At 50.2% G+C, this 25,721-nt stretch overlaps 1 protein-coding gene across 1 annotated transcript in view; it reads right to left on the bottom strand.

Moving 5' to 3' along the window:
• Positions 1-4,657: 4,657 nt before the first annotated feature.
• LOC112923224 (uncharacterized) overlaps positions 4,658-25,721 on the bottom strand; it is a 141,960-nt gene continuing 120,896 nt past the window's right edge. Inside the window, exons 62-75 of the mRNA XM_072753850.1 lie at positions 24,784-24,948; positions 22,201-22,369; positions 21,588-21,772; positions 21,309-21,401; positions 20,927-21,131; positions 19,714-19,853; positions 19,534-19,631; positions 16,792-16,976; positions 15,070-15,275; positions 14,754-14,931; positions 14,034-14,143; positions 13,705-13,818; positions 13,407-13,548; positions 4,658-4,888 (exon numbers count right to left, since the gene is read on the bottom strand). Of these exons, the coding sequence (XP_072609951.1) occupies positions 4,884-4,888; positions 13,407-13,548; positions 13,705-13,818; positions 14,034-14,143; positions 14,754-14,931; positions 15,070-15,275; positions 16,792-16,976; positions 19,534-19,631; positions 19,714-19,853; positions 20,927-21,131; positions 21,309-21,401; positions 21,588-21,772; positions 22,201-22,369; positions 24,784-24,948 (1,995 nt within the window). The 3' untranslated portion in view covers positions 4,658-4,883. The remainder of the gene's footprint in view (positions 4,889-13,406; positions 13,549-13,704; positions 13,819-14,033; positions 14,144-14,753; positions 14,932-15,069; positions 15,276-16,791; positions 16,977-19,533; positions 19,632-19,713; positions 19,854-20,926; positions 21,132-21,308; positions 21,402-21,587; positions 21,773-22,200; positions 22,370-24,783; positions 24,949-25,721) is intronic.

The raw sequence follows: 25,721 nt of genomic DNA, 5'->3' as shown, positions 1-25,721 counted from the left end.
CTCAGATAAACCTTTATCTATGGTAATAACTCTTATCCTGGGAGAGACCCCACCATTTAGATTGTCTAGGCTGTTAAGGGAGGGGCAAAATTCTCTTGAGCTTGCAGGGTTTCAACTGCCTTCAGCTCAAAATAGCCCATGTGCCAAAGTTGCACATTTTGGGGAGACTTGTCCTGAGCTTCTTCAGGTTCTTTATACTCCCCTTCGTCCCCCAAAATATGTCTCCTCTAGGTTTTCAAGTTTTCTTGCATAGACTGCGGCCCCAGCAACCCCCTTCTTGTCTTGATTCGCTTAAACCCCCTTCCCCACCACCAAATAAAACAAGTCTTAAAGTGACTTCAGTTTAATACTTTTTCTATTAATTAATTTTTGAGAACTTTTACATTCAGGAAACATTACATTCTTCCAAGTTGTTCTTGGAGGAATAGGCCAAGATATACATCATCTCCTGGAGCGCCTGGGGCAGCAAGAAGTCACCAGAAATTGTCTTTTGCATTCAGCAGTCAAGGGTCAACTAAGGGATCAGCTCTTCTCCTGAGGGTAGACATGCTGGTCAGAGTGCTTCACTGTGACCTCACTTCTACCCCTCCCCTGTTTTTTTTTTAAATTTTTATTTATTTATTCATGAGAAACACACAGGCAGAGACACAGGCAGAGGGAAAAGCAGGCTCCCTCTGGGGAGCCTGACGCAGGACTTGATCCCAGGTCCCCAGGATCATGACTTGGGCTGAAGGCAGATGCTCTACCACTGAGCCACCCAGATGCCCCTTCTTCCCAGTCTTTAAAAAAATAACCAAGAACCGAGGTTAGGTAATAAAAGTTCACATGGGTTTCCCCAAGATGTGTGTTGACTAGGTCAGTTTCCTCCTTACTTTACACAACGGTCAAACATAAGCAGTTTTCCCTCGGCCCCTTTTGTTGTAAAACTCAGGCTTCACTCAAACCATCTCATGGAGTGTAGATTGGTTTTAAAAAAAATGCATTTATACTTGCTCTCTATATGTTTTAATTTGCCCATAACCCCCCTGTACATGGCAAGAATGGGACTGATAGAGGTGAAGGGTAGCAAAACATGCTGCTTGAAAATATGCCCCATAGGGATAAGCATTTGATGTAGAGGCAACTGAGAAGAAGCAGACACAGGAACAGCTCCTTCTGTGCTTTCCCTATTTGCCCAGGAGCAGGACTAAAGGTATCTCCCTCCCCTCCCTGCCAGGAAGGGCACAGGGTAATTCCTGGAGACAACTCTAGTCCCTTATGAGCACCAGAGGCATCTGCAGTAAGAAGCTCTGCTAAAGACTGGTCCTTAACCACTCTTCGTTCCTCCGTATATTTGCCTTCCCCTCAGTGTTCTGCCTCTAGGAGCTCAAAGTCCTTCTCTGACTTTTCACTAAAAAATGTGTTCTTTGGTTAACACACACTCTCTCTACACACACACACACACACACATTTTTTTATTTCTCATGTGAGTGCTCCTATGTGCATGCTTGATGAGTATGCTAGTAAACTTCTGTTTTCTTCTTGCCAATCTGTCTCTGGTCAGCACAATTTATAGGGGCTCCAGCCACAGAACCCAAGATGGGTAGAGCAAATGATTTTTTTTTCCTCCCCTACAGAAGCTTCCTCCAAGAAATGACTTGCATGTTATTCTCCCTCAAGATGAAAAGCAGTCTCAAGTAAGAAGGGGTCACCTGCCTCCTCCCTCCTCTTCCTCACCCCCCCTCTGTTTCCACCTTCCTCCTCTCCCTCTAGGCTTTTGTCCCTATAAGCACATACCACTCATGGCTACCCCCACCCATCTGATTTCAGAAACAAAAAATTTCTTAGAGCCTGTGTCTCCTCCCTGTTATTTTTTTCTACTATAGTAAAATGCCTAGAAAAAAAATTTACCATTTTTTTGAGTGTCTGATTCAGTGGCATCAGATACATTCAGATGTTGTACAACCCACCTCAGTATTTTCCCTGAGACTCTATACTCATTAAACACAGTCTCTGTTCTTTCCTTTTATTTTTAAAAATCTCTGGGACAAATAGCATCATACCAGTTATAAAAGGCATCTTTATTTTTTTAAGTTTATTTTTCTTTCTAAATAAAATTTGTTTTAAATAGGCTCCACACTGGCCTTGAACAACCCATGACACTGAGATCAGGACCCAAGCTGAAACCAAGAGTCGGAAGCCTAACCAACTGAACCACCCAGGCGCCCCCAAAAGGAATTTTTAAAAGAAAAAAATCACCTACAGGGTGATCACTCTTCCTTATGAGCTGTTTCCATTTTCCTATGTCCCCTACCAGTTTTTGTCAATATGTAGTCCTTCTTAGTGCAGCTTTTTGCAGTCTTCTGCTTTACTTGGAGGAGTCTATTCTTTTTTTCTCATGTTAATATATTGCCTCATGTTGGACTTCTTGACAAATGAGTTCGAGATAGTGTATCAAATTAATAGACCACAACTTTAAAAAATCATTTCCCTGTTAGCGGTCTGGGATTTTTCATCATTTTGACTAATGAAGTTATTTTGAAATTCTTGGGAATCATTCCTATTCCCCTCCCTCCCTAGTTTTGGATAAAGTCCCAGGAGTGAGGCTTATTATGTCAAAGAAATGAATGGTTTTAAAAAGATGGAGGAGACCCACTAGCGAGGTATTAACTGAAACTGCCAGTGACGGAATTTGAGGGCTTCAGTTTTGCCCACGGCCTCACCAATTCTGGGTATTATTACTTAAATACCTACTCTGCAGCATAATAAAATCACCGTTATGTTTCATTTAGTTAGTAAAATTACATTTTCTGCCTCATGTTTACTCCTTAGCTGTTATTTCTGCTCTTTTGCTCGTTCTATCCTTTACCAAATGACTCGACAGAGACTGGATTTCTAAAAACTTTATTTGCAACTGCTCTTTATATGCTGTAGACATGCCTGTAGGTATTTTTAATGGAATCACCCCCAGCCACATCCATTTTTCTTTAAGTTCTGCGCATGTGCATGCACACCCAGCCACACACCCCAAATTGCAAAGTGTTGGTTTTTGTCATATCTGCCTTGAGAAAGGAGAACTGCACTTCCCCCTTGGGGTCTGGGCGCGTGCCCAGCCTACCGCCCTTTTCCTGGTAAGTGCTTGGCTGGGGACAGAGTGTGGGAGGCAGGTTGTGAACCCTCTTCTATTTTCTGTCTGGACCGGAAATCACAGATCCTTTGAGCAGATCTAAATACTGAGGTCGCGTAGTTATAACCCATGGGCGTGTCAGACTCTGAACTGCTCAGCCTACCCACCCTGTCCCACATTCCAGTAATTTTACTGTGAACAGTCTCCTTACTTCCTCTTCCTCCTCGGCTGGTTTCCTTGCAAGCAAGGCCTAGCATAGCACCTCTGATGGTTGGGGGTGCCTTCCTGATCACGTGTGACACAGCTCATTGGGCATTTTAATGTGGACTAGGAGAAAATGAATAAGCACTACAGGTATGGATGGGGACAAGGCTAACATGCACTTGACTCTCAATGTCAATGGTAGACTATATGGTGCCCAGCTCTTGCAAACCTAGGAGGTGGTGACTGATGCTGGAAGCCTTGGGGGTCCAAAGGGCCCAGATCAGTGCCAGCAGACGGCCAGTCTGCTGGTTGGATTACCTCGTGTAAGTCTGCTGGGCTCTCTGAGCCTGCCTCTTCCATCACACGGGGGCATGCATTCCTCACTGGGCTATTCTAAGGTCTGAGAAAAGATCAAACATCTTTCAAAGAGCGGTGTCTGGACTCTGGGATCTTTTGGTTGTAACCCATGACACTATGGCAAGTGCTCAACAAATCAGAACACCCCTCCTCTTCCCCCTTCCCTCCAGGGTGTGGGAATGCGCTAGATGGGCCCCATGCATGCCTTCTTCAAGAAACTCTCACACTCTCTAGAGTTCCTTCTTTGAAACTTTATTGAGCATCTGCCGTGTGCTGGAGATTTCTGTGTGGGGAGGCTGGGGCAACTGAATCTGGCATCCGACCTTCTGGTTGCCCCATTCCTCCTGTCTGACACTTTGCTCTGTGCTCTGGAATCTGGACCTTAGGACTCTGTGTACAGAGGGCTTGAGGGAGCCTCCTACTGGTGGGCAGATTTCACGGGCACCCAAGCCTCTCCCATCATTCCAGTGGATGGTTGGTCCCATCAATCCAATGGACGTGTTAAGGGAATCCACCATATATGTATTTTTCAGACAAAAATTCAAAGGATGGGTCTGCCTTCCTAAAGAAAGGCTGTATCCTTGGGGCCTGAGTGCCCCTAGCACGTGTCTGTGGAAACCAGCCCCTCAAAAAGGAGGCCTTCTCAAATGTCCCCCAAACATTCAGTTCCAGGGTCAGCATCTGCCCCAAAGAGGACACTTTCCCACCAGGCTTATGATGAAGAGATTTGGGACCATGAGTCTGCCTTAAGGAGTCTCGTGCCTTAAGGGAGATGCTGCAGAAGGCCAGGGAAGCCAGTCCCACACCGGGAAGACCCCACGGCAGCCCAGGCTCACACAGTGGAGGCCTCAGATGCAGCAGCCGAGCAAGAAAAAATATCTTGGGTAAGAATAGTTGCTGGAATGGAGTTCCCTCTTCTGAGGTGGGCCCAGCGGGCCAGGCTGTCTCCTAAAGAGCAGTGCAGGTGTCGAGGAGGAAGGGAGAGAATCATCCAGACCAGTTGTGAACTTTATTATCCCTAGAAGTATTTTGAAATCTTTGAGTCTAAGCCCTCATTTGCTGTAGCAATTGTGATCTCTGAGCCTCCTGCCGTTTCATGCTGGCGGTTCTGTCCCAGCCAAGAATAAGAATCCAGGTCTTGCTGAGGAGCTGGGATTGATGGGAGAGGAGGAAGGAGTCTGAAATCATTGGCAGTCTGGTGCTGGCTTAGGGAGACTCAAACTGTAAAGAGAAGAGAAGGCTGTGCTGTGTACCCAGAAGACAGGGGCCCTCTGTTTGCAGCTGCAGCAGTGTCCAGCCAGTTTGGCCCTTGTTAAAAGGACCTTTCCCCCTTTGGACAAGAGCAGCAGGTATGGTCAGGTGGTTCCCTACACCTGTCAGCAGAGAACCAAGACATGACACCCCACCCCCACCCTGGAGTTCCCAGCCTAGGGGGAGAGCTGAGCCCCAGCACCAGAGGCTTTGGGAGCATGGGGGATGCACCTAACCCAAAGTGGGTTGTTTAGGGAGTCATGCCTCAGCTGACTCCTGGAGGATAAAGAGAGGGTATCCAGGTCATGAAAGCAGCAGGGACATTTGGATGGATATAGAATATTTGGTGACCTCTGGGTGGTTTCCCTCCACTTTCAGAGCAATCCAGCCTCCTCTGCCCCTCCAGAATCCCTGGCTCACGCTGGAGTGTGGATCTCTGCACCCTCCCTAGGCAAGCCATCATTGGTAGGTGAGTTTTTAAAGTTTTTCTTTCAGATCTCTTCTACTTTGTGTTTTTTTTTTTTTTTTCTGGTCTAAGGGGGGATGGGGTTGTGAATAGAGTGTGCAGTAGAAGCAGAGAGCAGAGACACTGTATCTCTTTATCTGGCTGCTGACCTCAGAGGGCTTCTGACGTGTCACCACCCAACTGTGGTGTTAAAGGCTAGATACCAAACCCCTAAGGGAGGTCCCACCTATCCGTCCTTTGTTATTTTTGAAAATAAAATATGAACATTAAAGAATTCTATTCAGTGCCTTTTCTGAAGAGAAGAGAGATTCCACTTGTGGTTCTTTTCCAGATAGGCTCTACTTCCAAGCTGCCAAAGTTTACAGTCCATGTCAGATAAACCCAGTCGTGAATGAATTCCTGCGTGTTTGTGTCTGTCTGTGCTGGTTCTTACCCTGAGAATTCTGTCTCTGTGCTCATTTTGTATAGTTACATTGCTTATAAGTACAGTGTTTATTGTCATATCACCACACCTAGCATGGAGTTGGTGCTCCACAGACATTCTTTAGTTTAAAAGATGTTAATTGCCATGGATAAGGGCACAGGGCACTGTTAGTACGTTCACAGTGTCATACAGCCATCACCACCAGCCACCTCCAGAACTTTTTTTTTTCATCTTGCAAAACTGAAACTCTGTCCCAGTTATGCAACAGCCCCCTTTACCCACATCCCCCCTTCCACCAGCCATGGAGACTTTGTCTCCGTGATTTTGACCCCTCTAGCTGCCTTCTGCAAGTGGAATCATACCACATCGGTCTCTGTGACTGGCTTCTTTCATTTAGCATAATATGCTCAGCGTCGTATGTGGCAAGTGTCAGAATGTCTTTCCTTTTTAAGCATAACGTTGCATCATATGTATCACATATTTGCTTATCCATTCATGGGCATTTGGATCGCTTATACCTTTTATCTATTGTGAATAGCGCTGCTACAAATGGGGAGGTGCAAATATCTGGGTCTGTGCTTTCAATTCCTTTGGGTATATACACAGAAGTGGAATTGCTGGATGATATGGTTCTATGTTTAATTTTTTGAGGGACCATCATAATGTTTTTCATAGTGGCTATGTCATTTTTCTTTTTTTTTTTTCATTTCTACCAAGAGTGCACAAGGGTCCAATTTCTCCACATCCTTGCTAACATTTATTTCCTAATTTTTTAAATAGTAGGCATCCTAATGGATATGAGGTGATATGTCATTGTGGTTTTGATTCACATTTCCCTGACGATGAATGATATTGAGCATCTTCTCCTATGCTTGTCAGCTGTCTGGATGTCGTCTTTGGAGAAATGTCTCTTCAGGTCCTTCGACCATTTTTTCTAATGGTTTTAGATTTATTTTTAGTAATCTCTACCCCCTGCCCCCAATTGGGGCTCAAACTCATGACCCTGAGATCAAGAGTCCCATGTTCCTCTGACTGAGCCAGCCAGGTGACCCTCTTTTGACCATTTCTTAATGAAGTTGTTTTGTTGATAGTAAGTTTGCAGTTCTTCTTTATATATTTGGGATATTTACCCCTTATCAGATAACATTTGCAAATATTTTCTCCCATTTCACAGGTTGCCTTTAATACTCTGTTGATTGTGTCATCTTGTGCACAGAAGTTTTTAATTCTGATTAAGTCCAATTTGTCTTCTTTTGTTGCCTATGACTTTGGTGCCCTATCCAAGGACTCTGCCAAACCTAGTGTTGTGAAGCTTTCCCCCCATTTTAAGGGTTTTATAGTTTGTTTTTATATTTAGGCATTTGATGCATTTGAGCAAGTATTTGTATGTGATGTAAAGTAAGGGTCCAACTTCATCCTTTTGCATATAAATACCTGTTCCCTGCACCCCACCCCACCTCCCCACTATTTGATGGAAAATATTGTGCTTTGTCCATTAAATGGTCTTGACACTTTTGTCAAAAATCACAAGGTTTTACTTCTGGGCTCTCTATTCTATTCCACTGGTCGTATATATATCTTTGTGGCAGCACCATACTGTTTTTATTACTGTAGCTTTGTTATGTGAGTTTGAAACCAGGAAGTATAAGACCTCTAACTTTCTTTTTCAAGATTGCTTTGGCTATCATATTCCATACGATTTTTTTTTTTAATTATGTAAAAGGCTATTGGGATTTTGATGGGCAGGGCTTCTTTAAATCCCTAGATCACTGAGTAGTATTGACACCTTAATGATATTAAGTATTCCAATCCATTAACATGGGATATTTTTTCCATTTATTTGTATCTTCTTTAATTTTCAGTGATGTTTTATAGTTTTCAGTGTACAAGTCTTTCAGTCCCTTGGTTGTTTATTCTCAAGTATTTTATTAATTTTAATACTATGGCAAATGGAATTATTTTCTTAACTTCCTTTTGTTTTAGTGTATAGAAGTGCAACCAATTTTTGTGTTGATTTTGTATTCTGCAACTTGGTCAAATTTATTAGTTCTAATACAGTGTAATCTCTAGGGATTTCTGCAGGCACAGAGGAGATTATATATATTTACAAAATACATATACATAGTTATATGTGCATATATATATATGATCATTTTTGTTTGAGAACATACATAACATCTTCCTTTCCAAATGGGATGCCTTTTTTTTTTTCTTGCCTAATTGCTCTGGCTAGCATTCCTAACACTATATTAAAGAGAAGAAACCAATATAAACATCCCGTTCTTATCCCTGATCTCAGAGTAAAAGCTCTCAGTCTTTTGCCATCAGATATGTTCTCTCTGGGCTTGTCATGTAAGCATTTTATTAGTTGAAGTTTCCTTCTAGTCTCAGTTCGTGGAGTGTTTTTATCATGAAAGGGTATCAAATTTTTGTTCAAATGTTTTTTTTTTTTTTTTGCATCAACTTAGGCAAGCATGTGGTTTTTGTCCTTCATTCTGTTAATGTGGTATATTCTATCAAATAATTTTTCTATCTTGACCCATCCTTGTGTTTCAGGAATAAATCCCACTTGGTTGTGGTGTATAGTCCTAATACACTTTTGAATTCTCTTGCTAGTTTTTCTTTTCTTTCTTTCTTTCTTCTTTCTTTCTTTCTTCTTTCTTTTCTTTCTTCTTTCTTTCTTCCTTCCTTCCTTCCTTTCTTTCTTTCTTTCTTTCTTCTTTCTTTCTTTCTTTCTTTCTTTCTTCTTCTTTCTTTTCTCTTAGGATTTTGTATATATATTCATCAGGAATATTGGTCTGTAGTTTCTGTTTCTTGAAGTGTCTTTATCTGGCTTTGGTATAGAGGGAATGGTAGCCTCATATAGTGGATTTAGACATGTTCCCTCTTCAAGCTTTTGTAAGAGTTTGAGGAGGATTGCTTTTAATTTCTTTAAATGCTTTGTAGAATTCATTAGTGAAGCCATCTGGTCCTAGGATTTTTTTTTCCTTTATGAGGAGGTTTTTAGTTACTATTTCAATCTTCTTGCTAGTTATGGGTCTGTTCAGATTTCTATTCTTTCATGATTCAGTCCTGGCAAGTTTATGTTTCTAGGAATTTATCCATTTCATTTAGGTTGTTCAATTTGTCATACAATTGTTCGTAGTACTCCTAAAATCCTTTTTATTTTTGTCAAAATTGGCTGCAATGTCCTCCATTTCTGATTTTAATGAATACTTTTTTATTTTTATTTTATTTATTTTTTTTTTGAATACTTTTTTTAAAATTAGCCAATCTAGCTAAAGTTTTGTCAGTTTTTATTGATCTTTTAAAATTTTTGCTGACTTTTCTTTATTCTTTATTTCATTTATCTCTGTTTGAATCTTTATGATTTCCTTCTGCTAGTTCTGGGTTCAGCTTGGTTTTTTTTGGTTTTTTTGGGGTGGTGTTCCTTAAGGCATAAAGGTAGGTTGTTGATTTGAGATGTTTTTTTCATGTAAGTATTTACAGGAAAAGAATGTAAATTTCCTTCCTCGCATTGCTTTCTCTAAATCCCAAGGTTTTGGCATGTTGTTTAATTTTGAACAATTTTTTATTTTTCCAATTTTCCACCTATTATTGATTTCTGGTTGCATGTTTCTAGGAATTTATTTCCATTGTGATTGGAAAAGATAGTTGGTATGATCTTAGCTTCCAAAATTTATTGACTTACTTTGTGATGGGGTGCCTGGGTGGCTCAGTTGGTTAAGCATCTGCCTTCAGCTTAACTGAAGGTCATGATCTCAGGGTATATCTCCTGCTGTTGTTGGGTGGAGTGTTGTGTGTATGTTAGGTACAATTGATTTGTAGTGTTGCTCAAATTCTCTTTTCCTTTAGTGATCTTCTGTCTGGTTATTCTATCCATGGTTGAAAGTGGGTGGGTCATGAAGGGTTTAAGGTCTCAATATAGAACATCTTTTTCTCCCTTCAATTCTGTCCATGTTTGTTTCAGATATTTAGAAGCTCTGACATCTGGTGCACATATGCTTACAATTGTTAGATATTGGTGAATTGACCCTTTTATCATTATGTAATGTCCTTTACCTTGTAAAAAATTTTTTCTTAAATTCTATTTGTCTGATATCAGCATAACCATCCCTGCTCTCTTTATTATTTGTATAGAAGATCTTTTTCCATACTTTGGCTTTCGACCTATGTGTGTCCTCAGATCTAAGTGAGTCTCTTGGGCGCCTGGGTGGCTCAGGTCATGATCCTGGGGTCCTGGGATTGAGCCCCTCATCAGGCTCCTTGCTCAAGCAGGGAGTCTGCTTCTCCCTCTCCATTTGCTGCTCCCCCTGCTTGTGTTTTCTCTCTCTCTCTCTCTCTCTCTGTCAAATAAATAGAAAAAAATCTTTAAAAAAATAATTACAGATTTATAGAAAGTTCAAAGATAGCAAGTATAGAGGGTTCCTCTGTATCTTTTATTCAGTTTTTTGAATGGTCACATCTTCCATAATTATTAGTACAATATCAAAACCCTAAAATTGACGTTGGTAGAATGCATGTATATAATTCTGACATTTCATCACAGGTGTAGATTCATGTTACTACCACCATCACAAACATCTCCCTTGTGCTTCCTCTTGGTGGCAGCCACAAGCATCCAGCAGATGCTAATTTATTCTCCATCTTTATAACTGGTCATTTTGAGAAAGTTATATAAATAAAATCTTATATGACCTTCTGAGTTTGGCTTTTTTTTTTTAACCCCTCAGCATAATGCTTTTGAGATTCATCCAAGTTGTTGCCTGTAGCAATAGTGTGTTCCTTTTTTAATGCTGAGTAGGATCCCAGGGTATAGGCACATAACAAAATTTAATTGTGCACCAAAGGTAGGCTCTTTTGGTTGTTTCAAGTTCTGGGCTATTATAAATAACAGTGATATGAATAATTATATACAGGCTTTTGCATGAAACATGTGTTTTAATTTGTCTGGGATAAATGTCTAGGAACACAATTGCCAGATCATATGTTAAGTGTATACTTAGCTTTTTTTCCAGACTGACTGTACCATTTTACATTTTCCCACCAGAATACATGCTCCACAATTTTGCCAGTATTTGGTGTCATGGTTATTTTTTAAATTATTCTGATAGATTTGTGGTGTTCTCGTTTCCCTAATGGCTAATACTGTTGAACATTTTTTGGTGTGTGCCACTCATATGTTCCTTTAAGTGAAATGTCTCTTTTTTCCCATTTTCCATTTAGATTGTTTTTTTTTAACTGTTAAATTTGATTTTATATATCCTAGATAGGAGTCCTTTGTCAGATATGTGGTTTATAAGTATTTCCTTTGTCTTTCCATTCTCTTAACAAGGTCTTTCACAAAACAAAAAAAAATTCTAATCTTGATGAAATCTATTTTTTGGTGTGCTTCACTAAGCTTTGCCTGACGTCTTTTAGAAGTACATTTTAGCCTATAGATTCAGATGATTGGATGGCTATGAGATTCTTTAGGTTAAATATTCTTAGAACCGGGATCCCTGGGTGGCGCAGTGGTTTGGCGCTTGCCTTTGGCCCAGGGCGCGATCCTGGAGACCCAGGATCGAATCCCACATCAGGCTCCCGGTGCATGGAGCCTGCTTCTCCCTCTGCCTATGTCTCTGCCTCTCTCTCTCTCTGTGACTATCATAAATAAATAAAAATTTAAAAAATTTTTTTTAAAATATTCTTAGAACCATCTGAACAGATCATATTTTTTTTAAACCTATTCCTTTTTTTTTTAAATTTTTTATTTATTTATGATAGTCACACAGAGAGAGAGAGAGAGAAAGGCAGAGACACAGGCAGAGGGAGAAGCAGGCTCCATGCACTGGGAGCCCGATGTGGGATTCGATCCCGGGTCTCCAGGATCACGCCCTGGGCCAAAGGCAGGCGCCAAACCGCTGCGCCACCCAGGGATCCCCTGAACAGATCATATTTAACCTCTGAAATTTATCAGTAACATTTTCAGATAGCTTTTTGAAATCTCTACTTGATCTGTAGTTTTGACTTCTTGTTCATTTCTTCCTATTTCATTAATTTCTCTTTAATTTCTCCCTCCTGCTTCCCATGGTTTCACACTGAGGACCAGCCAACACTTTCTGTCATGAATTGAATAGTAAACACACTAGGCTTTGCAGCCAGATCTGCAGTTGCTGTTGCAAAAATACTCTGCTGTTGGAGCACAAAAGCAGCCACAGATGGCGTGTGACTAAATGTGTGTGGCTCTGTTCCTTTAGTGTGTGTCCATCAGTAGGAAAGCTATTTTCAGATCACTTTGTGCTAAAAATTTGTTTCATCTTTAACCTTAAATCATAGTTGAGCTGGGCATAAAATTTACTGTCTTCCCTCCTTGCTGGTGGGAGAAGAGTTGTCTGTCTTTGAAAGATCACTTATTTTCCACCCTGATATGTCTTAATAAAGGTTTATTGACAGTATTTAGGATACCTTGTGCTTCTGGAATCCGAGGATTTCCTCTTTATTTTCTCATTCTGAAATTTCTATGAGACTCTTATGTCTTCCAGTTAGTGAATTTTTTCTTGTGTTGATTCTGTTTTAAAATATTTCTTTTCAGAGAGAGAGCTCGAGTGGAGGTGAGAGGGAGAAAACCTTAAGCAGACTCCCTGGGATCATGACCTGAGCTGAAATCGAGAGTTGGACACTTACAGATTGGGGGCATCTGGGTGGTTTAGTGGGTTAAGTTTTAAATTTCAGTGACTATGTGTATTTAATCTCAAATTCTAGCCTCTGAAGGTCTTACCAGATGGGAAAGAGTCTTTCTTTGACTAGGCTCTACTCGGGCTCTGTGGAAATCTGTGAGGCCCTGGCTTTCGGGGGCTCCATCTCTCCATTAGCCAGGTTTAGCAGGAATGATGTTAGGTCAGTTGAGCCAGAATAACTGGTCACCTTACCATCCAACAGGGTTCCTCTGCTCAGTCTGGCCTGCCTCCAACTAGATCCCTGGCAGTTCCATTTAGCCAGGACTCCATCATCTGTGATGGTTCCTCTTAGCAACCTTCCATCCCCAGACCAACACCCTGTTCCTTGGCTCTCAGTCTGCACTTTTCCCTGTTGTATTCAGAGTTGAGCCCGATCCCACAGCCAAACTGCAGTGGTCCCTATACCACTATATGAACCCCGTGCATACAGCCTGCCTTACCATTCTTCTACAAGTGTCATGTACAAATAATTGTTCCTTTAACAAGGAGTCCTACCCCTGCACTTTGGTGCAGTTTAGCTGTGGGAATTGGAATCGTGCACATTGGTCGACCCAGGGCTTTCCAGACACTGGGGAGAGTATACACTCAAGCCCCGGAAGAGGTTGTAAATTTTTGGGAGGTGGGTTTATGGTTGCCTGAGCTATTGTCTCCTGTGTCAGATGACTCCAGGGTCACTAGACTTGGCTTGGACAGTGGGGAGTCTTCAGGTTTCTTTCTCTCTCAATAAGTACTCCTTTGCACATAACTTTGTTTTGACTCTTAGCTCCTGCCAGGCAGACAGATACTCCATTGTCCTACAATGAGCTAAGAGAAAGGAACTAGTTTTCCCTTTGGGAGGGAAGGCATGGGTCAGCTGGATTGCCGGCTGGGGCAGCTTACCACACTGTGGAGGAGGGTCCAGGGGCACGAAGCCCCTGGCACACAAGTGGATGTAAGTGGCTGCCAGGTTACAGGCAGAGTGGAGCTCCTGGGTGCCACAGGTGTCCTGGTTGCACAGGCCAAGGAAGGGTGTGGGGTCCACCTGTAATTCAGCATCCACAGTCATGGTTCTGGCCCACTGTACCATTGGGGGTAGCACAGAGGAGGAGGGCCAGAGGCAAGGTGGGGGAAACTTTTGGTCCTTTGGTCTACCTGTAACATGGCTTCTGTTGGGTTCCTGCCCCAGCCTTACACTCACCACTCTGAAGCAGTTCCCCAGGCAGGAATGAGGGTCCTGGAAGAAGGCCCAGCAGGTGAGGCTCCGGGCTGGGCACTCCTGAGGTTTCTCCATGGCCCTGCAGTCACCACCCACCTAGTGAGACAAATCCAAGACTCAGGCCTTCACCTGGACCTCTTTCATCTTGGGCAGCTAGAGCAGGTGCATCAGCCTCTGGAGGGGATGTCCACCCCCTGGGCCTGAGAAGTTGGCTCCAGAGTATGTATGCCCTGAGCCAGTCTCTGCACCCAGCTACCACTCCCTGGTGATGCACAAACACTAAGAGAGGAAGGGCTGGCAAACCAGCTCACCTGCCAGGCGAGGGTGAGCTCCTCCAGGCTCTGGGCCACTTTGCCATCTGGCAGCATCCACTCATTGGCCGCCTCATTGTCATTGGTACCTAGAAGGCCAGCAGACACACCTGTGGGGAAAGGGGCTGTGTGAGATCCAGGGGTGATGAACCCTCCATGCCTGACTCCTGTGCCACCATCTGGGCTCTAACCCTTCATTAGAGGGAGAAGAGAAAGGGGAAAGGAAGGGCAGAAAGCATTTGTGCCCCTCCCTGGGCCCTCCCACTGACTGCAAGCCCCAGCCTTGAGTGGCCTGGGCCCGTGGGAGAGCTGTTCATTAACCTCAGTCAGGTCATCCACTCTGGGGACAACAGGGGGATGAGAGGAGGAGACTGTGGTATTACAGTAGGAGAAACAAGGCCAATGGGCACAGAGCAGTATCTGTCCATCTGCCTTTAGGAACTGTCGCAGCACTGGCATGATCTAGCAGGGAGGGATGGCCTCTGACCATATAGCTATTTTGAGCTCTTTGGACCCTGCTTCTTTATGCTGGCTCAGGTTGCAAGCCCCAAGGAGTAGGAGCAGCCTGAGGGAGTCCCTGGACATCCCGCCCCCAGCCTCTTGAGGACCCCGAGAGTGCCATTCATTGGGAATCTTCTGGCCTCAACCCTGGAAGCTGGCTGTGGTCTTGGCAAAGCCAACTCCACTGGCTTGGAGGCTGCCAACTGGGCCCAGACCCACCATGGAGCCAGAGGCCCAGAGTCAGGCTGCAGAGGCCAGTTCGCACATCACAGGTGACTGAGATGCCGTCCTCACTGGTCAGTTCGATCCTGGGAATGTCCCCCCTTGTCTTAGCAGGTGGCAGATCCAGGTGCGGACAGCTCTCCGTAGGCAGGGAGGAGTCATACAGCTTGTAGGTCTGTGGGTCAGACATGGGCTGAGCAGGACAAGGGGTGGGCAACATGGCACACCAGGTGGGAAGGGCCTGGGGCCCAGAACATGGGTGTGTGGATGTGACAGGAGGCAGGAAAGCAGCCTCCCACTCTCACATGCTCACCTTTAGGCTTGGGTAGAGCACCAGGGTCGTGTGGTTCAGCTCCACGGACAGGGATGTGAGTCCTGAAGGGGCCCGGTTCAGCGTCAGTGAGAACGTGTTATGGGCGAAGTCCTTGGCCAGCAGCAGACTGCCACAGTGGCCACCAACACTCCACACCTGGCCATCGAAGGTTACCACATGCCTGTCCCCGGCCACCACAGCATGGTCTGGGAGGAAGAAATCCCTAAGGCAAGTGAGATGGGTCCCTCTGCCCAGGGGGGCTCTAGGGTGTCCTCTTGGGCAGCCCACATGTGGGAGGTCTACCCCCAGCTCTTCTCCCCTCAGCACCCAGAAGTAAGCTGTCTACAGCCACGTCGACAATACACAGAAACAAAAGGCTGATACACGCGTGAATCTTGAAAAGGTTCTGTTGGGTGAAAAGCCGTCACAAAAGGTCACGTGTCACATGATCCCATTTGTACAAACTGTCCAGAGTAGGCAAATCCACGGAGCCAGGAAGTAGACTGGTGGGAGCTGAGGACTGAGGATGACAGCTAAGGGGCAAAGGTCAGCTTCTGAGGTAATGAAAATGCTCTAAAATTGACTCTGGTGATGGAATGTGCACCTCTCTGAATATTTTCAGAGCCACTGAATTATATGCTTAAAATAAATGGTGTGGTATGTGAATTATGTGTCCAGGAAGCTATTGAAAAATAATCACTGTGGAAAAAAAATGCACAAAACTATGGCCCAGGGCTGCATCCAACACAAGGAAGGTACCATGGGGGCCTGGCTCTGCCCTCTTCAAGGTGGGCAGAAGATGGTCTGAGAAGGAGCGGTGTGACCGCTTGGGGTGGCATCTGGCTGGGCCAGAATGGGGGAGCACAACTGGACACCTACCAGGCCCAGGAGCTGCTGGCCCGCCTAGCCTCACACGGAGGGTCCTGTACACCCCTTCGTGAGCAATCAGAGCTGAAGGTCACAGGGCAGCTCAAGGTCACACGTGTATGGAAGTCCAAGCCCGGCTGCTTCTACCTCTCCGTGCTGTCTAGCAGAGGAAGTAACCCTGACCCTAGGAGGGCTACTGCTTGCCCTGAGCCCCTGCCTTCCCATGGGGATGATTATGAAAACCACACCGATGCACCAGGCCCACCCAGCCCTGGGTGCCACACCTGCCCCCGGACTCTTGAGATGTGCCCCAGCATCGAGGATTTCAGCTCACAAAGTGCCTGTGCCTGGCACCCAAAGGAGTGAGCCCGGTTGCCACCTCCACTTGACAGAGGGGAAACCGAGTCCCAGAGGGGTGGGAAGACTCGCCCAGGCCACACTGGGGCCTGAGCTAGATGCTAACTCCCCAGGGGCCCCAAGCCCCCAGAGCTGCATCCGGTCCTGGCACAGCCCGTGGCGGCCGGCCCAGCCAGACCAAGAGTCTGGACTCAATTAGTGGCCTTCCGGCTCCAACTGGAGGTCTGCCTTCTGCGGCTCCAGCCCAGTCCAGGGGGAGGGAGTTGGCCCCGAGCCGCTTGGCGCACTTCTGTGCGGGGCCCCATGCTCAGGCTTGCCTCTTCTGGATGAAAGCCCGGATCGGCAGCTCGGCCCTAGTCCAGTATTGACCTTGGGAAGTCCACTAAGCTCTGGGCCGGGCCGTACCATGCTGGGGCTCCGAGTGCCGCCCAGGGCCTGTCCGTCTGCCCCATCCCACAGGGCAGGGGCCTTCCCGGGAGGAGGTGGCCCAGGACTCACAGTCATGGGGGCTCTCCAGCAGGAGATGCTGCAGCCGGTAGTACTCGGCCAGCACGCGGGTCCCGTACAGCTCGCGGAGGGGCCGCAGCAGCTTCTCCTCCACCAGGTGGCCGGTCACCCGGGCCACGGCCAGGGACTCGTCCCCCGCAGGCAGCAGCGGCAGTGTCACCATCACCGAGCAGTTTCTGGAGGAAACGAGGGGAGGAGTTGGAGACCCTGGCCTGTGTTTGCTCCAGGAAGGAGGAGGAGGACAGTGCGGGCTGGCAGGGGAGGCTCAGGGCAGACGCAACTGTCCCCTTGGCAGGACACTGATGCCTGAGCCCCTGCCTGGGCTGGGAATGGACGTGCTGCCCCCAGGGCCTGGGCTCAGCTGGGGCACCTCTGTGTGGACCCCGAGGGCTGGGCAGGCCCATGGGGGCGCTCCTTGAGGAGGGGTGGAGAGCCAAAAGGGCCTGGGGAATCCCACAGGTGAGGGAGGACCCTGTCTCAGGGTGGAAAACAGGGAGGTCAGGTTGACCGTGTGGGGTCTGAAGTTGCCGAGAGGTCTCAGCACACATCGGGGTTGGAGGTGGACGAGGAATACGTCCTGCCCTGGACGGTGGGTGGAGGCGGGTGCAGGGGCCCGGGTGGGAGGGCATTTACCTTCCCCCAGGAGGCCCGGGAAGCTGTCGCAAAGGCCTGCCTGCTACCTGCATCCCTTGTGACCCTTGGGCAGGAGCGTCACCTGAGGCGCAGAGCCCTGAGCCAGGGTTGCCCAAGTCAGGGCTAGATTCAAGCACAAGCACTGCCCTGGGCCGGATGCTCTGTGAGGCTGCTGGCCGTGGCCACTGCCCCTTCTAAGCACCCCCGGGCTGACGGGGCCCCTGCCTATGAGAGGGTTGCATCACATGTCACTGAGGCTGGCTCTGCAGCTCCCTCCAGACCAGTCACCTCTCTGACAACAGCCAGACTGTGTACGGCCCAGGCCTCAGATTATCAACTGCCTTCTAGCCACTTTAATGGGGGTACCCTCATGGCTTCTCAAACTCAGCACATCCGAACTGACACTCTGACCGTCCCTACTTCTGCCACAGAGACTGAATAAAGACCCCCAAAGACCTCCAAGTACCCGGGACCTAGGACTACAATGACTTATATGGCCAAGAGCACTTTGCAGGTGGGACTAAATGAAGGATTTTGAGATGGGCTATCCAGGTGAGCCCATGTAATCAGAAAAGGGAGGGAGGAGGGTCACTCAGACAAGACGTAGGGCAGAGGCTGCAGGGGAGGTGATGCTTGGCCATCGGCTTTGAAGGCGGAGGAAGGGTTCTCAGAACCAAGGAGCGCAGGTGCCCCTAGATGGTGGAAAAGGTAAAGGGGGTGGGTTCTGCCCCCGAGCTTCCCCAGGAACCAGCCCTGCCCACACAGTGACTGCAGTCCCCCAAAACTGATTTCAGACTTCGGACCTCCAGAACCACACGAGAAGAAATCTGTGTTGTTTTAAGCCACTAAATGTGTCGGTAAGTTGCTACAGCAGCAATGGGAGACTAATGAAGCCCTGATCTGCTTTGCCACCAGTCATCCGTCCTTGCTCCACAAATGGACCATCCATCCTGCCATTTGCAAGGCCCAGAAACCTCGACACCATCTGTTCCACCACCTAATCTGATCCATCAGTAGATCCACAGGCTTGACCTTATACCACATCTGGAATCTGAACATCTCGCGGCCCCTCCACGGCTCCCACTGCTCAGCTGAGCCCCCCACCCCCACCCCTCTCGTCTGGACAGTCACACAGAGGACGACTCTTTACTGAGCCCCACACTTCTGTCCACACTACTCTGCTGCTCTGATCTGGAGTCTCAATACCAGGGCCAGAGGGATCTTTTTAAATAGGACACAGATCATGTCTTTCCCATCTCAGAGTAGAAGCCACCATCCTCACAAAGGCCCTAGGCTACCTGGATCCCTATCACCTCTCGGGCTCTTGCACCCTCCATTCCAGCCCCACTGGCTTCTTCGATACTCCTCCAGCAGGCTAGGTGCATGCTCACCCCTGGGCCTTTGCACCGGCTGTGCCCTCTGCCTGGAACTCTTCCCATGATGTCCACACGGCTCCCTCCCCTGGCTCCTTCCAGCCCTTGTTCAAATGCTACCTTCTTGCAGAAGCAGACCACGGCTGCACCCTTCAAAAGGTGCCCTCACCCGACTTGTCCTGTTTCTCTCCAGCATTAGCCACCTGACATACCAAATCAGAGGCTAGGAAACTATAGCCCATGGGCCAGAGCCAGCCTGTATCCTGTTTTTGCATGGCTTGCAGGCTAAGAGGGGCTCTTCTGTTTTTAAAGGATTATTTAAAACAAAAACAAAAGTGAGGATGACATGAGAGCCCATCTGGCCTACAGAGCCTGAAAACTTTACCCTTAGGCCCTCAGGAGTAAAGGTTTGCTGAGCCCTGACGTAGATAACCTAGCTGTACCTGTTCAGTGCCCACCTCCCGCCGTGGACTGTGGCCGTCGTGAGGACAGGGACCCGTCTCGCTCACTGCTGTATATACAGCGCTGCCTAAAACAGTTCCTGCTCAGAGAACATGTTCAGAAAATACCCATGGAATGAAGAATAAGCCTATTTCCTCATCTGTGAAGATGGGGGCTGAAAATGCCCCCCAGGCAGGGTCATCCTAAGGGATGAGTGAGACCAAGGGTGTTTTAGCCCAGGGTGCAGCTGGGGCAGGGAGGCAGAGAAGGACGGACCCCCAGGTACCTGGCTGAGAAGCTGTACAGAGCCAGCAACGGCTTGCAGAGCCTCCTCAGGGCCCGTGACAAAGTGGCTTCGGCCCAGGACAGCATCTGGCGGGCGGCCTGCAGGGGAGGCGGGCGGCGAGAGCCATCAGGGTCCGCCTGGCCGGGCAGGGCCGTGTCCCACTCCTGCGCCCCACCTCACCAGCTCCAGGGCTGCCCCGATGGGCCTGGGCCGCACGGCCCGCAACAGCTGCACGGCCTCCTGTGCCTGCTCCTGCCACAGCTCGTCCAGGGGCCGCAGTGTCACCTCCAGGTAGGCATCCTTCAGCGTGGCCAGGGGCCCTGCAACAGGTGGCCACCCCTCACTGTGAGGCACCCCCAGGGGTCTGGACAGCAGGCAAGATGTCCTGGCCTGCATCCCAGACCTGGGCAGGGAGGCCAGCCCCCCGGACGACACAGGCCTCCAGGAAACAGCTGGTTCCAGGGCACCAGAGGGTGCAGGGAAGAGCCAGCCTCGCAGGCCCGAGACCACCACCACCCCCAACGGCCTGTTCACAGTCCCGGGGAGCCCGGGCTTCAGGAGGGCTGCCTCCACTTCCGGAACCGAGGGCCTCGCTCTGCCCAAACTGCACAGAAGGTGGTTGATGCTCAACACCCTCCTTTTCTTTCTGCGAGTCTGGAATGGTGGTGTGTGCCAGGGGAGGCGTCCTGCACGACCAGCCCCCAAAGGAAACCCTAACGCTCTTCCCTGGCAGACCAGCATGCCATCACCACGCTGGGGGAATTGAGGGTGACCCGGGTGACCTCCCAAGGAGAAGCCTCTGGAAGCTTGTGCCTGGTGCTCGTCCCTACCTTGGGCCTCGGCCCCTGCGCCTCTGCCCTTTGCTGATCTTGCTCTGTGTGCTTTCGCTGTAACAGATCCTAGCTGTGAGCATGAAAATATTCTGAGAACTGAACCCTAGTGAGCCACGGAACCTGGGGGTGGCCGTGGGGATTTGGACACAGAGACAGAAGCGGGGTGGGAGACGAGGGCCGGCTGTCGGCCCCGGTGCTCCTGTGGAGTGGCCAGAGCTTCCCAGCATCACTGCCAGGACGCTTGGGGCCGCAGCTACTTAGTAACCAGGACAGAAGCCTTAACCACACAGCCACCCTGGGGCTGATCGCAGAACCAGAGATGGGCTCTGGAATCTTCCAGCTGTGGGCCTAATAGAAACAAAGCTGTAAGCCCAAAAGAAATCGGGCGGGGACTGGAAAAAAATTGAGCAGCAGTTCCCAACGAAATAAGGCAGTGGACATAAGAGATATTAGCTTAGAGACCCACAGGAATGGAGGCAGCAGAGGCCATGTGGGCTGCAGGCCCGCGAGGCCACGCAGGTCAGAGGGCTCTGGGGTCGGGCCTTCTCTCCTGCACTCACGTTCCAGCTCATTCCGCAGCTGCTCCAGCCCGGCCTGCAGCCTCTCCAGGTAGAGCGGCAAGTGGTGTGTCAGCACCTGCCTGGCCTGGCTCTGGCCCCACAGCGAGGCCACCGCCTGGCCACTCGCCAGCACAGCGTCCAGTCCCGCGTGGGATAGCTGCAGGACGGGGACCACCACATCGTCCAGGGTGCCTGCCGGCCGCACCTGGGCAGGGAAATCGAGGCAGGGTCAGTGTGAGGGTCTGGGGCACCCGGCACTCCAGAAGGTCCTCACACCTGGTGAGTGGAGGGCACAGGCCAGGCGGGGCGTTCTGGGGGTGCATCTCCACATACAGCCTCCCACTCTCCAAGTGTGTCTCCGAGACCCTGACGCACTACTCACCAGGCACCGGAATCTCTCCACGTAGGCATCCAAGCCTCGGACCTTCTTCTCCAGCTGGGCTCGCACCTGGGCCCCAATGGCTGTGATTCTGGACTGCGGGCACAGAGGGGCAGGCTGGGGTGGCTGGGAGGTTGCCAGTGACGGGTGCCCCGGGATGTGTGTGTGCAGGCTATGGGGCTGCTGCTGGTTTCCTGGGCACTGTGGGACCCAAAGGGCTTGCAGTACACCCCACCCTCAGCCCCCAGAGAAAGCAGCACCCCCCGGCCCGGGCTGTCTCACCTCCACGCGGCCCAGCAGGGGTTCCTGGCAGCCTTGCGCCGCCAGGCGGAGGCTCTGGTTGGCAGCCTGCAGGGTCAGGCGTCCCAGGGACGGCCCGGGCCGCCCACCGTCCTGCAGCAGGGCCTCCACCTCAGCCGTCCGCCTGTGGGCACATGCCCGCAGCACGACACTCTCCTCTCGGCTCCCTGGAGCCAGGAAGGGTCCTGCTGTTGTCCTCAGGATTGGCCCCGCTGCCGTCCGGATGCCCACTCTGCCTCCCGCCACACCTTCTGGAGCTTTCCCCACCCATGGGGCCTACTAGTGTTTGCAGGCCTGGAAGTGCAACCACCCCCATCAACATCCCGGCTACCCCCTTCCCCGGAGGCCTGGTCTCCTGGTCCCCCAGTCCCTACTCACCTCCCACCGGCATGGCTGGGCCCTTCTATCAGCCTCTCCCGCCATCACAGCCCACACAGGAGGCCACAGGGGGCTCTCTGTCACCTCCAAGCCGGGGGTGCCATGAAATCCTAACGGGGTTCCTTGACTCCTGAACTCTCAGCACCCCAATCTTTGTCCTGCCTTGGGCCAGGTTGGGCCCTGTCCCAGCCATCTGAGTGTACTCACTGCCTCTCACCTTCCTCGTGGCCCACAGAGGCCTGGAGGCAGCCCTGGGCCCGCGACACCGACAGCCTCACTTTCTCGTTCCCGTCGTCCACATGTCCCTCTAGCTGGACCAGGAGCCGAGAAGCTGAGGTAGAGACCCGGCCCCGCAGGCCAAGCCGCTGAGCCTTGGGGCTGAGGATCTGCAAACAGGAGGGCAGAGAGCAGAGTGGGGCCCGGGGAGCAGAAAGGCAGTGCCCACCCCCACCCCATATCTCCAGGGACACGGGACCCCCACGTCCATCCTCCACACAAGGTTCACTGTTCCTGCCAACTGCAGAAAGTACCTATTAAATCCACATCTGGAGGCCTAATAAGCCAGTGGTATCCGCCACCCATGTGCCTTAAAAATCACCGATGCCAGGCCTCACCCCAGAGACGCTGCCTTCACTGATCCCGGTGGCCCCCAACCTTGGCATTTTTGCCATTCCAGGTGCCCAGGCGTTTCTACCTGCGGGCCATGTTTTCTGTAATTTCCTGAGAACCACGGCAAATGTCTCAGCACGTACAAGGAGAAGGGGGTAGCGTGTGGCACAAATGCGGTCACTGGGCAGCTTACCCCGACCCTTGTAGACACCTACCCTGGCAGGAGGGGGTCTCAGGACAGGTGGGTTCTGAATGGGCAGGGGGCTTGGGGGTGGGTACCCCCCTGGAGGTCCAGGAAAGGTCACAGAGGCCCTCACAGAAGGAACCCTGGAGGACACCCTGCAGGTGGAGGCCCATTGTGGGGATGGGAGCCACCTCTGGTCTAGGCTCAGCTGCCCTGCGTTCCAGCCCAGTTGCTGCTGCTAACAAGCCCTACAACCCTGAATAAGCGCGTTGCCCTGTCTGTGCCTCAGTTTCCAATTCTGTAAAATGATGCAGCACGGTGGCCTTCAAAACTCAGCAGGGATCAGAACTGCTCTGCGTACGTGTGTACGGGAGGCGTCTTACAGGTTGAACTGTGTTCCTCAGAAAGGTGTGGGAGTTCGAACCCTGGTGCCTGTGGAATGTGGGGCTGCTTGGAAATAGGGGGTCTGCGGGTGTGATCCAGTTAAGGAGTGGTTGTAGTGGATTCAGGTGGGCACTAGATCCCCCAGCCGATGTCCTGGGGAGACAGCCACGTGAAGAGGCAAAGGTTGGGACCACGCAGCCATCAGCCAAGGAGCGCCAAGGATTGCTGGGGCCACCAGAAGCAGGCAGAGGCCAGGAGGGACGCTCCCCTGGAGCTTCTGCTGGGAGGGCGGCCTTGCGGACACCTTGGTTTTAGACGTCTAGCCTCCATGACCGTGCAAGAAAAAATCATGTGTTCCATCACTGAGCTGGGGGTCATGTGTTCGGCAGCCTGAGGAATCGAATCCACGGGGCCCACTATGCATGCACGTTCTAGAGAACCTGTCCTCGAGGTTTCCAGGTGGGCGGGGTGGAGCCCAGAAAGCCTTATGAAATTTCACAGTGCACGACGTGAGCTCTGGTGGGGGTGTCTGCAGACCATACTTGGGGGTCTCTGTCCCCAAAGGCCACTTGCTGAGCTCCACCTGAGTCGCTGGCACTGGTGAGGGCCTGCTGGCGGGTGAGTGCCTGGCCTCCTGAACCTGTTTCTCTGCTCCACAGGGGCCTCTGCGTTGTCAGGAGGACCAAACAAGGCCGGGAAGGGCCTCTACCCACCACATGGACCCTCCCATGGGGCAAGTGGCTCACTCCTAGGCCTTCAGTCCTGGCAGGCAGGCCTTGGGGCGCTGGGATTACAGACACAGGAGCAGCTAAGGGCCTGGCTGGCAAGCAGGGGAACCGAGCAGTCACCCTGGACAACCTTGGAAAGCAAAGCTCTTTAGAAAGAGCCACGCTATGGCGCTGGGAAACAGGCCAAGTGAGCTCCAGATGCAGGAAAGCCATCCCCGTCCAGCGCCGGCTGCTGGAAGGAAACACGCACCTCACGAGCACCCACTGTGTGCGTGCCCTGCGCAAAAGGACTCTGCAAAGGAGGTGGGATTTGCTCCCGTGGCCCAGAGGAGACAACAGAGGACAGAAGGAAAGTCACAAAATCAGGCTCCCCCGGTCAGGGTGACACAGGAGTGCACAGGTGGTAACTGTGATGGGGCACCCACTGTGTGCCTGAGCTAAGCGGGCAGAGGGAGGGGGTGCCCAGACCCCCATTCTCATCAGGCACTGCTCTAAGTGACCCACACAGAGTCACATAGTTAACCCTTGCAGCGGGAGTCCCATGGGAGGTGGGGTAGGTGCGATCATCACTCTCCATAGCAGGAGGTCAGTGGTGGAGCGGGTTGTCAGGAAGAGGCTAAGGGTGGGTTCAAACCCAGACAGTCCAGTCACTGCCTCTTTGGTAGGGCAAGGGCCAGAGGCTGAGGAGCTGCTTTGTATCAGGGCTGGGGATAGGCCAGAGGGTCTCACCCTCCCTGGAGCTCAGGTCCCCACCAGGGTTCCAGCCCGCGGTTCTGACCATGGCCACTAGGTGGCAGGGCCATGCAGGCGGTGGTGGCCTGGCCTGGGAGCAGGGCCCAGGAGCATCCTCCTGGGGGGTAGGGTGGGGGGGGACAGCCCTGACCTGACCACCCACCTCCAGCTCCCCGGAGAAGTCTGGTGTCCGAGGCTTGCTGTGGTTGCGGAGCGTCAGGCTGAGCTGCAGGCCGTGGTCTGGGTCCGGGGCGAGGCCCAGCTGGCAGTGGGAATGCAGCAGGAGCCCCCTGTGTCCCAGGGTGTGCTCCCCAGAGACTGAGAGAGCCTGGAACGAGAAGGTGGGTGTTAGCGGTCACAGTCACAGAGGCTCAGGGGCAGCAGCTTCCCCTCCCCACCAAGCCCTGGCCTGATCCAGACCACTAGGGCTGTCGCAATAGCCTCTTGGGTCTCCCATCCCCCAGGTCAGCCCCAGCCCCAGCCCATAGGCCCTCCTCTACTTGGTAATCAGATTGACCTTTAAAAATGCGAATCAGACATTATCCCTGTGCTCAAAAACTCTCTGCCTTCCACCATACTGAGAAGAAAAGCTGCCTTGGCATGGCCCACAGGTCAGAATTATCTTCTTAACCTTACCTCCTTGCTCTAAAGGCTGCCCTATGTTCCTTAAATACCCTAAGCATGTTCTGCCACAGGGCCTTTGCACTGGCTATTCCCTCTGCAGAGCTTGGCCCTGTCAGTGAGGCCCCCTTGCAACCCCCTGTCTCCTCTCCCTGCTTCATTCCTTCATGGCATGGATCATGCCTGAGTACATATCATGCATCTTGTTTAACTCTTTCCACGCCCTGGAATGTGAGCTCCAGGGGGTGGGGTACCCCGACTGCCCTTGTTCCTGCACCTAAGTACAGGGTCTTGCATAAGTAAAAACCACAAATGCTTTCTGAACGAATGGATGAATGGGGTTGGCAAACTGCCTCAAGAGCCAAAGAACACTGCTTATTGTTGTAAATAAATATGTATTGGAGCAGGGCCACACCCATTTGTTTACAGAGATCCTATGACAGCCAAGTTGAGTAATTGTAACAAAGACCATATGGCTTG

The sequence above is a fragment of the Vulpes vulpes genome, chromosome 3 (genome assembly GCF_048418805.1).
Source record: "Vulpes vulpes isolate BD-2025 chromosome 3, VulVul3, whole genome shotgun sequence".
NCBI classification, from domain to species: domain Eukaryota; kingdom Metazoa; phylum Chordata; class Mammalia; order Carnivora; family Canidae; genus Vulpes; species Vulpes vulpes.
Note: the sequence above shows the minus strand (reverse complement) of the source record. Positions and strands in the feature narration are given on the sequence as shown.